The 12,041-nt window shown below is 43.0% G+C and overlaps 1 protein-coding gene across 2 annotated transcripts; it reads left to right on the top strand.

Annotated features, from left to right (window-relative positions):
- Positions 1 to 11,847, top strand: syvn1 (synovial apoptosis inhibitor 1, synoviolin). Of its 2 annotated transcripts, none has more exons than XM_061234440.1 (16): positions 1 to 628; positions 2,259 to 2,402; positions 2,957 to 3,049; positions 3,260 to 3,412; positions 3,517 to 3,565; positions 4,453 to 4,556; positions 4,893 to 5,019; positions 5,915 to 6,014; positions 6,204 to 6,269; positions 6,702 to 6,818; positions 7,038 to 7,195; positions 8,071 to 8,220; positions 8,799 to 8,939; positions 9,981 to 10,164; positions 10,462 to 10,559; positions 10,655 to 11,847. In XM_061234440.1, the coding sequence occupies exons 2-16, from the start codon at positions 2,268 to 2,270 to the stop codon at positions 10,831 to 10,833; spliced, it is 1,854 nt and encodes a 617-aa protein (XP_061090424.1). In that variant the 5' UTR covers positions 1 to 628; positions 2,259 to 2,267; the 3' UTR covers positions 10,834 to 11,847. The 2 variants fall into 2 exon arrangements, with proteins under 2 accessions (XP_061090424.1, XP_061090423.1); XM_061234439.1 differs by having other exon boundaries at positions 2,256 to 2,402.
- Positions 11,848 to 12,041: the final 194 nt, after the last annotated feature.

Here is a 12,041-nt window from a genome sequence, read left to right as displayed (position 1 = left end):
GTTAGCTGACGTACCCCCCGACGTGAGTGTATAACACTGTATGTGTAGAGTATGTGGACAAGGGTAATTTACAAAATTATGCGCTTTGCTATTGATAATTAAATGTTTCGAATTAACTTTAGTTTGCTGACTGTCCATCTAATTTTCTGCACTTCATAAACTTACAGCAGAGCTAGTTGGTACGGTCTGAATAGGGGTGATAAAGAACATTATCAATAACAGCAAGCAACAACCCGTCATTAAATGTACTGCTATTTTTAATTCTTGTTTTTTTTGTTACGTTAGATACACATCTAAGACCTCTAGCGAATATAATCAAGTGTTGGAGTAGAGAATCGTAAATAACGGTCACAACCTCTGGAATTATAGTTTCTGGTTTGGACAGTACCGGAAGTGAGGTGTCCATTCTTTGCTGAGCTGCAAGATGAACACTTAGCTATCTTGCTATCTGAAAAGACAGCGACAGGCCAATCGTGTAGTGGTTGGAGGCTAGGCGTTTAAATAAGCAAAGACTGGAATTATATAGAAGTAAAACGTTAACGGAGATATCACGTCTCCGTCCACACTCCACCGGTTGGAGGTCGGCCCGGACTGAACGTGGAACGCATTCCGACAGCGACTGAAGTCGGTAAGTCAGGTCTATGTTATAACGTTACTTAGCTAGCTAACTTGCACACTTCACTAACAAGCTTACACACCGGCGCAGACAACATTATCATAGTTTGTCATTAATTTCTTAGCTATATCGGTTAGTGTGATGTCTAATATTGGCAAAGGAATGACGGTCAACTACTAGTTGACGGCCTGCTTAGGTGAATAAAATGATACATTAGCAGCAGGCTAAATAGCTAGCAAGCTAGCTGGACGATTCAACACATAGCATATGCTATAACGTCAGTTAGAAACGGCTAGATTAACGCCAGTCATTTCAAAACGTACTGTTGCGCTAGCTAAACGGATTCTTTTTAAACATCGCATTATTTGTAACTACGTTTATGACACCACAAAATAACCTTGTGTCAAAATGAAGGATGGTCAGAGACGTCCAGGTTCGATTGCTTGCTCCTTCACGAACATTAAATGTGGGGATTTATTGCATTTAAACGTTATAGCCAGTTGCACTTAATTGTAATCACCTTTTATCTATTTATTCATCTAGCTAGCAAGACAGCTGTTCCGGTGACACCAGGTAGTTGACGCTTGGTTAATTACACATTACTCAAATCCTGTCGGTTGTGTGTTTCCTCGTAAATTTCAAACCTCTCCAGTCTTAAATGCATTTCCCCCTATATATTAAGGACATAGGTTATGCAAAACTGGAGTCATCTAAATTTATACAGGCCTGATCCATATCCATACCCCCCAGGCTCCAACTCTCGTTTCATTTCATAACTGGTTTATTTAAGTGGTCGCAGTAGACAACATTCAAACAGATTAGCCCTACATTTAAGTATCTTGTATCTACATTGGTTAAATGCAACCTAGAAATATTAAAGTTATTTTTGCAATTAGAAGTTCATGGTGGAAATTGTGGGAAGGGTGTGGATATTCAGGAAGTGCTACTGAAGCTATTGAAGGTGCAACACTTTGAGAATGGCCTGCTGTAGAATGTAGAAAGATCTAGTGCAATAAATCCTCAGGGGAAGATGGCTGATCAAGGAGTGTCTTGATTTCCACAATTTGTTCTACTATGCTGTGTTTTAATTCTAAGATCAGTCATTTATACATATACTGCAGTTATGCAGTCATGGGTATGTGCGCAGTTAACTTTAGTTCTATTTTTTAAGCCCCTCCACCCCCTCTGTCTTTTTTAAGAATGCAAGGCACTTAGTATGTAGCTTCAGGTGGTGAGTCCAGTTTGTTGTGTGTAGGTTTTGTTTTAGTCACTTCTCACTGGGAGAGTTCTGAAGAACAGGCATTCTGACCTGCAGTTGGGTGCTCTGGTCTCTTGCTTTGGGAAGGTGAAATTAGCTCACTTTACTTTGTTGTCACAGTTTGTGTGGCAGTTCCACCCTTTTCATTGTTATATAAAGTACACTGTGTTTGTATGCTTCAGTTGCACATATCACACCGCTGTTTAAGACTGGGAACAAAAAAAAAAAAAACAGTAATTGGTTTATAGAATTTTGAACATTCTAACCCCTTATCTGTTAATAGGAGAGCTAAAAGATGCATCAGTGAGGGATCTATCATGCCCTCTTTTCTGGACTGTGCCTTCATTTTGACGTGCGTCTTTTGTTCCTCTTTCTTTCCAGCAGCAGGACTAAATGATGGTGCGAGCAGCCCTAGTAACAGCCACTAGTCTGGCCCTGACTGGGGCAGTGGTTGCCCATGCCTACTATCTCAAGCACCAGTTCTACCCCACTGTGGTCTACCTCACCAAGAGTAGCCCCAGCATGGCTGTGAGTCAAAATGCTGTTATCGCAATTTCTCATCAGACATCACATAGTGTTCTAGGCTGCCGCTTGGAACTGGATAGATTCAGTTTATTTAACTTAATCACTGACTTCTTTCATTTCACATAATGTGTATTTATTGGGTTTATTTGCTCTAGCAGCTCTGATGTTGTATCTTGTTGTAACAACAGAATAGAATTAATAGTTTATTGTCACATGCACACTTTCTGTTTCTCCAAAGTGCCACCTACTAGACAATTTGTTGAAAAAAGTGTATTGAGCGTAATGTGTACTGGGATTGACTTTGAAATTATATTGTTTTTGTCAATTCATTATTTGATTGGATTAAAATAGCTCACTAAAATAATTAATCATATAAAAAAAAGATGTATGATGTGATGAATAGGTTGGTTAATTTATTTCCATATTAGGCTAGTCTAACAGGTTCTAGCAAAGGTCAAAACTTTTTCAGAGTGATAAATATTAATCTTTACTTTGTTTGTATTTCAAGGCAGTCACTATCCCTTCTGCCTTACTCTCTATTTGGCTTCCTGCTGCAGGTGTTGTATATCCAGGCCTTTGTGCTGGTGTTCCTGCTGGGGAAGTTCATGCGGAAGGTCTTCTTCGGGCAGCTGAGAGCTGCAGAGATGGAGGTGTGAGCACGTTTTCCTCTCCCACATTTCCAGTGTTTGTCCTTGCTATTTTCTGTATGCATTCTGTGTTTGGGGATGTCACTGTGGCAGTACAAGGTTGTGTACATTTTTGTGTTAAGAAAATATTTGTGCATACATATTCATGCATACATTTTTCCCCCTGCTGGAAGGCGTCTAACTTTGTTCAGTTTTGTTGTCTTCCCCCTTCAGCACCTGATCGAACGCTCCTGGTACGCTGTAACCGAGACCTGCTTGGCCTTCACCGTGTTCCGGGATGACTTCTCCCCTCGATTTGTGGCCCTTTTTACCCTGCTGCTCTTCCTCAAGTGCTTCCATTGGCTGGCTGAAGACAGGGTGGACTTTGTGAGTTTTCTTTTTTTTGGGGGGGGGTTACTGAGATCAAAAGGAGGGTAAATGTAATCATTACTGTTGTGATTCTAACACCTGGTCTCGTCTCTCTCCTGCAGATGGAAAGGAGTCCTAACATCTCCTGGATATTCCACTTCAGAGTGTTGTGTGAGTATGGACCGGAGGCAAACTTTACCCCCGTTTTCAGTAGTTAAGTTAACGGCTGGAATTCAGTAATTCTTCTTTGCCTACCTGACAGAAACCCTCCAGCCAAAGCTTATGCAATGGTGTGAACTGATGTAAAGCATGTTTGAACTGAGAGCCTTGCAGCGCAATTGCGTGAAAGAAATGTATCTGGATGAGCAGTATCTACTATCTGCTTGTTAAAGTCCAGTAAGAACCAGCTCTGTCCAACACGTTTCTCAATCGGTTACAAATAACTGCAGCTTGCCACATTTGCAACCACATAATGTGAGAGTCAACGATGCGTTTCCCTTGAGATCTGAAAACAAATAGTGGAAAGCCCAAGTCTCCATTTCAGACATATGCAAATATCCAGGCTGCAGCTGCTCTGGAAGCAAGCTGGTCTGAGGCCACCATTGATATAATATCAACCGTTTCCTTTGCCACTGTTTTCACTTTGCAACTAAATGTGCATTGCCTTTAATGGTGTTTGCCTTTAATGGTCAATGCCTACGCTGACCTTTTATATTCGGTAACTTTTTATTCGGCAGATTTATTGTGACCTGCGTCTTATTTTTATGTGATCCATGTAGCCACTCACTCTTATTTCAGGTGAGACTTTGTCAGCAGTGTGCAACTGTAGATGGCACTTTTTAAGTCCTTAGTCTTAGAAGGATAATTTGCACATTGTGGAAATATCTTGCATACAAATTCAATGAAAGAATTGTGTTTTGATGGCTATTTTTTTTTAGAGAGGTAAGACATGCTCAAAATGTATGTTGATGTAGTGAAATTATTTTTTTTATGTGAATGGGCAGGACAATGAATTTTATTGCTGCTCTTTCTGCTGCTAACTGGCCTTTGCCTTACAGCTCTGATGCTGTTGCTGGGAGTCCTAGACTTCCTCTTTGTCAACCACGCCTGTCACAGCATCATCACGCGTGGAGCCTCAGTCCAGCTGGTCTTCGGGTTTGAGGTTTGTAAAGCTTCAAACTCTGCAGAGAATGTGCAAATCCACGCTAATGCAATGAACAGGGGCAAGAGAGGAAAGGGAGGGGATTCTGCCTGCTAGTTATCCAATCACGGATGGTCTCATTTGGGGAAAGAAAAGAAATGGAACATTTTAAAATGGGTCTCCGAGTGTACTTTGGTCACCATTAAGTTATGTGAGCGGCCTGTCGAAATAACTTCTGTGTGTGGTAACGCTGGTAATCTCATCTTTGATCTGTGATCATGAGTGTGAGCATAGTACGAGTTTCTCCTAGACGGCTGCGTGTATGCTTGGTAAGATGTGTTCCACTTGTTCTTTCAGTATGCTATCCTGATGACCATGGTCCTGACCACCTTCATCAAGTACACCCTCCATACCATTGACCTGCAGAGTGAAAACCCCTGGGACAACAAGGCGGTCTATATGCTGTACACCGAGCTCTTCACTGGTACTTCTTAACATTTTCCCCAGCTTGCTTCTCCAAACACAGATACTTCTGTGGGCCATGGAGTGCTAGTTTGTAGTCTTAAAACCCGGAAGGGAGTTCCATCCTTTAATAACTTAACCATGAATTTCAAAGCTGTATATGCTTTAAAAATTTAATTGCTATATTGAAACTACAACCGTAATGTCGCTTGCAAGCAGGCTGGTTTAAAACTAGAGTGGTGGCTGCTGAAATACTACCATTGTTGTTGTTCCAGTGCGGCAACTTGTTAGCAGTTTGGTCTTAGAAATTGCTTTTTTTAAAGTGGCAATATATAAAATTCTTGTTTTTGGTTGTTTTGGTGAAATCAGTGTTGGTAAGTGGTAATTATAGCAGAATTGCATACTGCAAATCCCATGTACCCATTCAAATATCAATAGTGCCACCTGTGTTGACATATTCTGGGAATTTTATTTTCGTTTCTACAAAACTGAAAGTAACATTATTGGGCTTTCATAAGCACCCTGCCAGCAACAATATTCAGATGAAACTTGGCTGACTTGGTTATCTAAACTCAAGCTGTAATAGATCAGTTTCAAAAAGCCTAATGATAAAATAATTAAAGAGAAATTTCTTTATATTGGAAAGAAATGCATATTATACCTGTTTCATACTTGCACATGACAGCTTAGAAATACACGGCTGAGATATTAACAGATGTAATTTAACTTGAAGTACAAAACGTGAAACTCTTAAGTGTACGTTTGCTGTAGACTTAATATTAGGCATATCAAAATCCCCATGGGGAAAAAGTATGGGAAATCTACAGAGGGAACCCATAGCAGAAGAAACAGCCTGTTTGGTCAACAAAGACATCATCACTGTATGTATTAAGTTTTAATCCCTTGCCCTGTCCTAGGTTTCATTAAAGTGCTGCTCTACATGGCGTTCATGACCATTATGATCAAGGTGCACACCTTCCCCCTGTTTGCCATCCGTCCCATGTATCTGGCCATGAGGTGAGTAGCGTACTCTTACCCCAAACAGAGTGCACTTACTGCTGTGTAAATTCATAAATTCAGTGCCTGAGGCACTTGCAGGTTCACTGAATCACCACAGATCATACACTTTCAGATAGACAATGAATTAATCACTGGGTGTGTATTAAATCTCCCTCTCCCCTCCGTTTCCCCCCTGTACTGTTTCAGGCAGTTCAAGAAAGCAGTCACTGATGCTATCATGTCCCGGAGAGCCATCAGAAACATGAACACTCTGTGAGTCCTGCAAATTCAACCGACCAATAAAATCACGGCTTTGGCATCGGTTATGGCCAGCAAGCATTGTCTGTTAAAAACTTGTTTCGGTTTTACATTTTGGCATTTTTATTTGGTGCAGCTAAAATACGTTCCACTTCACAGTTCAGGGTTAAGGAGCTTGTTCAAACCAGCGTCATCGGGTTATGCTACCAGTCATGGTAAACCGATGTAAAGGGGCATAGCCAAGGATTTATTGCCATGTACAGACCGTGGTTTTGACATCCAGATAAATTTGGACTGAGTTTTTAGGTTGGCTTATGAAGGGTACGTCTATAATGTTATGCCTCTGGCTCTCCCACTGAGTAGAATGGTGGTTTGCTGTCATTTTATCCCTCAGCTCCACAACCGTCTGTCCTACTTTCTCATTTTTATTTTCCCCTGTCCTGACAGCTACCCAGATGCTACTCCTGAGGATCTACAGGCCACTGATAACGTGTGCATCATCTGCAGGGAAGAGATGGTCACCGGTGCAAAGAAGCTGCCCTGCAACCACATCTTCCACTCCAGGTTCGCTTGCTGACTTTTGCATTAAAGCACAGGTGTCAGGCAGAGTTTGTACTGCTCCCCTGCATTCCTTAATATACCTGACCTCTCCAGAGTTTTCACTCCCTTAACACCCAGGAGAGGAACCGCTCCGACGCGGTCAGGTTGATGCGGTCGGGCAGTCGTGTAATTGGATATTATTGCAAGGTGACCAGGTCCTTTTGTTCCTCTCCCCTGTGCCAGCTGCCTCCGCTCCTGGTTCCAGAGACAGCAGACCTGTCCCACCTGTCGCATGGATGTCCTTCGTGCCTCACTGCCCAATCAGAATCCAGCCCCGCCTCCTGCTCAACCGCCAGCCCCGCCTCCACCTGTCAATCCTCCAGTGCAGCCTGCTGGTAATGGTGAGTGACAGCCCGCTGTGAATGGCCAGGGAATATATATTTTGAGTTATAAACAATGATCTGTTTATGCAATTGCCTTGGAGCTGCAGGAATGTGGTTGGTGCACTTTGGAGGAATTGCGTGTAGTTGTCAAATGTGTTTAAATAAAATGTATTTCTGTGTGCGTCTTGGTATCAGTCAATGAATCGTGTACAATATCTTTTAATGTCCGACTGACTAAGTATCTAAATATATTCCAGTGGTTCTCATACCTGGCACTGGAGTATCACTGCATATGGTGGTTTTAATCTGAACTTGAATTGAATGTTTAATGTCTAACAAGGGAGGGATCATGTCAGGAAAATATTCCTGGAAGAATATTCCATATACATTTTTTGTTTAACTTACCCCAAAAATTATTCATGAATTGTTTGAGAAAGGTCTACGTCCATAATCATAACGACATCCTCTTACATGATCTTGTTTTATTAAAACCCTGCAGACAATCTAATCTTAAACTTCTCTTACACTTGTCCGTGGTTGCAAACCAAACCTATTAAGAGAGGGTGACTGTTGAGAACTGGAGAAAATGTGTGACTCTCCTACACTATGCACAAGAGCTCACCTCCTGTCAAAAGGGCAGGCTAGCCCCCAGAAAAATGTAAATCATAAGATAAGCTTGTTTTGAACCATTACCATGGTATCAAGCATTCAAAATCAGCATACCCTGGCATACACCAGAACCACGGTTGAGGACCTATGATCTATTTTACTGCCCTCTACAAGGTTTTTTGTTTCTATTAAAAACTGCTATATGATCTCCAAGCAGTTGATGTGCGATGACTCCTAGCATAGACATTGCTGTAACAATATCTGGACCCATTCTTCCTCTTTAGTGCCCCCTGGAGTGATGCCTCCATTCCCCCCAGGTCTCTTTCCATTCTGGGGCCCCTTCCCTGGGGCGCCACCACCTGCAGCTGCCCCTGGGGCCCATGGAGGTGCTGCTGAGCCCCCCCAGCCCAGCACTGAAGGAGCCTCGGCAGCTGGTGAGACCGTTAGCCGTGCCCTCAGGGGAACTCTGATTGGACATGGGAACCTTGAAGCTGACTTTGGGGAGTCACGTAGAGGGGTCCAGGGGCCCATAGGTCATCATGCTGGGGCATTCAGTCAGAAATCAATTACTTTCTGACCTCACCTTTTTGTAAGCTTTCCCATATATTTTTTTTCTTTAGGGTAATATTGGTCAACTTTGAGGGCTACCGTCTTGAATGGTTAGTCATTCTGGTTAGTAACCACGTTCTATCACTCTTATTTAGGTTAGCATGTCTAAAAGTGTTCTAATCTAAAAACGTGAGGTCAAAGTAATTGATTTCTGACAGAATTCCCCTGCTGTCAGACCCCAACCCATTGCAGATTCTACAGTTATGAGAATGGCACCCATTCACTACTAGTTTCAGTTTCCACTTATATTCATCATTCAGTACTTGGTGTCTACAGAGCTCTCATGATTTCCAGTAGTCCTAAAGGTCAAATGAATGCCAGGTTATTGACTATATGTTGTTTCAGTGTGTTTGTTTGAATACTTAAAAGGCATTACAAGTGCTCTCTGACCTTTTTGTTTTAGGCCCCAGTCAAACAGCCCAGCCTGGCACTGAGACTGTACCCCCACCACCAGGAGGTGCTATGCCAGGATTCCCCTTCTCCTTTCCCCCACCATTTCCATCATCTCCCTGGCTGGCCATGCCCCCTCCACCACCACCCTTTGGTAAGAACAGTAATGAGAACCTGGACTTGGCTGCAACCCAGCTTGTAACCAGATTTTATTTTGACCGTATTAATGTGGCAAATACAGCTTGAGTGTAAAAGTTGTTGTCTTGTCTGTGCTTGTGCTTGAGTTTGTGTGTGCACATGCAAATGCAGGCAGACTTGCGCAGTAATGGTTAGATGGGTAATAATGAGCAGCAAACAGATTTGATAACTTAAATGTTTTTTTTGTTATTTTGCCATTTACTAATTTCTTTCAACTTACAGGCATACTGTGCAAGATTTTCTACTTGAACTGAGCAAACATCAGTCATTACTATGATACAGTAGCTACCTGTGTCTGTTTTTTCTTTTTCTTTTGCCAAATACCTTGCTTGTCTACTTGTATTTGTTATTCTAAACTGCTCAGGCCTCTTCTGGGTGTGGACCTTTTTTATTTCCGTGTTTTATCTGAAAAGCATGTGTCCAATATGCTGAATTCATACGCTCTATGATCCAATCAGAGGGGAGGGGGCATGAGGAGAGGATTTAAGCTTTCAGTAACCTTATTTAGCTGCTGTGTTATTAGCTAACTAAATTCAAACTAAATATCAGCTGGCTGGCTGTGATAGCTGCTTCCTATCATGCATGCTTATTTTACAGAATTGTGCAGACAGGATAACCCTTAGCGCAGACTGAAATCCATCGGTCTTAGTAGCAGCAGTATCTAGCATCACCACTAGCTAACGTTGAACTACCTTCAACTGCGTTTAATGTGTAACTAAATGCAAATGCCAGTAATGTCAGTTAAATATCAGTTAAATAGCTTGCTAAATCGCCTATGTGGAAAGCGACTGCTAAAGCTGATGTTTTACAAGTCATATTGGACTGATTCCTTAGCTCATTGCTATCGGAGGGAGAAATCTTGCATAGCAGGTGAGCTGAAGCTCATTTTTAATTTGAAGAGTCTCTAAGTATATGAAAAGGAGGTTTTTCAGTTATTAAAAATGAAACCTGTAAACTTACTAGCTTCTCCTAATACCCCCCCCCCCCCCCCTTCTAGTGTCTTCCATGCCTCCGCCCCCAGCAGCGCTATCCACCCTATCAGAGGCGGAGCTGAGGGAGCTGGAGCAGGAGGGTAGGCGGGGCCTGGAGGCCAGGCTGCAGTGTCTCCACAACATCCACACACTGCTCGACGCGGCCATGCTGAACATCCACCACTACCTCACCACTGTTGCCACACTCAGGTACAGTTTTCACCGCATTCTGCCGCAGTTGAAAGTTGACTGATGCTCTGCTGACTGCAGCTGCCTGTGTGGATTGTTTCATACTTGCTGTACAATTGATGCTTTTCATTCAGCCATTCACACACACTCGCACACCAACGGCGATTGGCTGCCATGCAAGGCACCAACCAGCTCATCAGGAGCAATTGGTGTTTGGTGTCCAATGTTTTCTCTAAATTGATACATGATACAAGTCCTGTCTTGCTCACTGGTCATAATGTAGCACTGACCACTTCTACCTCTTGCTCTTGTCCTCAGCCCTCCCCGTTCTGAGACTGTTAGCAGTGAGGCAGCTGAAGGGGGTCAGACCGAGTCGGCGCCCCCTACTGGCAGTACCGAGAACAGCACTGAAAGCAGTAAGTCACCACAGGGGTCAGGTCCATTTAGTGCTTGTGTTGTGGAGTGTCTAACTGTCCTGTGCCTAATTTTCATCATCCTTTGTCTCCTCAAGTCAACGGGGCAGCAGGCTTCACCCCGCCAGACTCTACCACAGAGAGGGAAAGCGAAGCGGCTGGAGAAGACGAGGGGAACGAGGAAGATGAAGAGGGTGAAGATGGGGCACCTAACACCGCAGAGCTGAGGAGACGCCGCCTTCGCAAACTGGACACTACTCCTCCCCCTGATCACTGATATATGGCTACTGATCTTCACTGATCCCTTCTGAAACACAGACTAACGGCTGACCCCAACGAAAAGACCTACATTTGCACACACACACACGCACACATACGCACACACATATGCACACACACACACACACACACACACACACGCTAAAGAACAGACAGGCACACTGGCATCAGCTCTGATTATAACACAGCGCAGTAGCTCAAGCGGGACACTCCTATTTGCAGTGACCGAGAGGATCAATTCGAGCTCTGCAGACTTTCTAACACTGTAGTTTCAATCCTCTTCAAGCAAGGCCTTGCTTTATATAGGAACAAATTGTGGATCCCTGTTCAGAATCAGTTCTGTCATTTTGGATTTTCTTTCTTTAAACTGATAAACATGCACTCTGCTAGGCTGTGTGTGCTCTCCTGTCCTGTTCTCCCCACACTGAAGATTAATGGTGAAGTGGTCAGCCAGGATGCCTCAAGCGTGTGGCCCATGACAGGGTTCTTGGTGGAGTGTTGGGAGTCTCGTGCTTCAGACTTCCTGAAGGTCTTCACGGTAATGCAGCCCTCCCAGGCAAAAGATTACTGTTGGGGTGCATCTCTTTCCCTGTCAGGGCAGGCCCAAGTCAAAGGGTTGAACATTTTACTTAACATTTTCACATTCTTGCTCGTTAAATCTTTTTTTAAAAAATTTTTTTTGTTATTTTTTCCCCCCTGTTGCTTTGGCAGTCCAAGTTACACAAATCCTTTAGCCTTTGTAAATGGTTGGATGAGACCGAGGGCTTTGTGGCTGGTTGTACTCTGAATACTAAACTTGGAGCGGCAAGCTGGCCCGTTCCCTGGCCTATTGCGTCTTTTTCTTTTTTTCTTTTTTTTTTTCCCACTCTCTCAATGACTATAGAGATGTGAGCTTTAAGCTTTTCAGCTTGAACAGAAACAAAGGCGGGTTAATTTAACTTGTACATAATGTATAAAGAGTTTTATTAGGAGAATATGTACATACTGCTGAATAAACCATTCAAATGAAGAACTGGCTATGAGTGTACATGTGTCTCTGGGAGTGTCCAGACTATTTAAGGAATAGGTTATCTGTATTACACACAGGGCCATACAGTTTAGGTGACCAAGGTTTGAAGACTACTTCTTCAGCTGTTCTACAGAAGGAAACCAATTGGCTGTAAGGAAATGCCAATAACTGGAGAAATCGACCCTCCATCTGATACT

The sequence above is a fragment of the Conger conger genome, chromosome 3 (assembly GCF_963514075.1).
Source record: "Conger conger chromosome 3, fConCon1.1, whole genome shotgun sequence".
In the NCBI taxonomy this organism is placed as follows: Eukaryota; Metazoa; Chordata; class Actinopteri; order Anguilliformes; family Congridae; genus Conger; species Conger conger.
The sequence above is the reverse complement of the archived record's forward strand: the minus strand, read 5'-3'. Positions and strand labels throughout refer to the sequence as shown.

Excerpts from the sequence above, each read along its gene's own strand:
- syvn1 (XM_061234440.1), top strand. The coding sequence starts at position 2,268 with ATGATGGTGCGAGCAGCCCTAGTAACAGCCACTAGTCTGGCCCTGACT. Across the intron at positions 4,557-4,892 it reads AGCTGGTCTTCGGGTTTGAG|TATGCTATCCTGATGACCAT; the intron begins GTTTGTAAAGCT and ends TTGTTCTTTCAG. Across the intron at positions 6,270-6,701 it reads ATCAGAAACATGAACACTCT|CTACCCAGATGCTACTCCTG; the intron begins GTGAGTCCTGCA and ends CTGTCCTGACAG.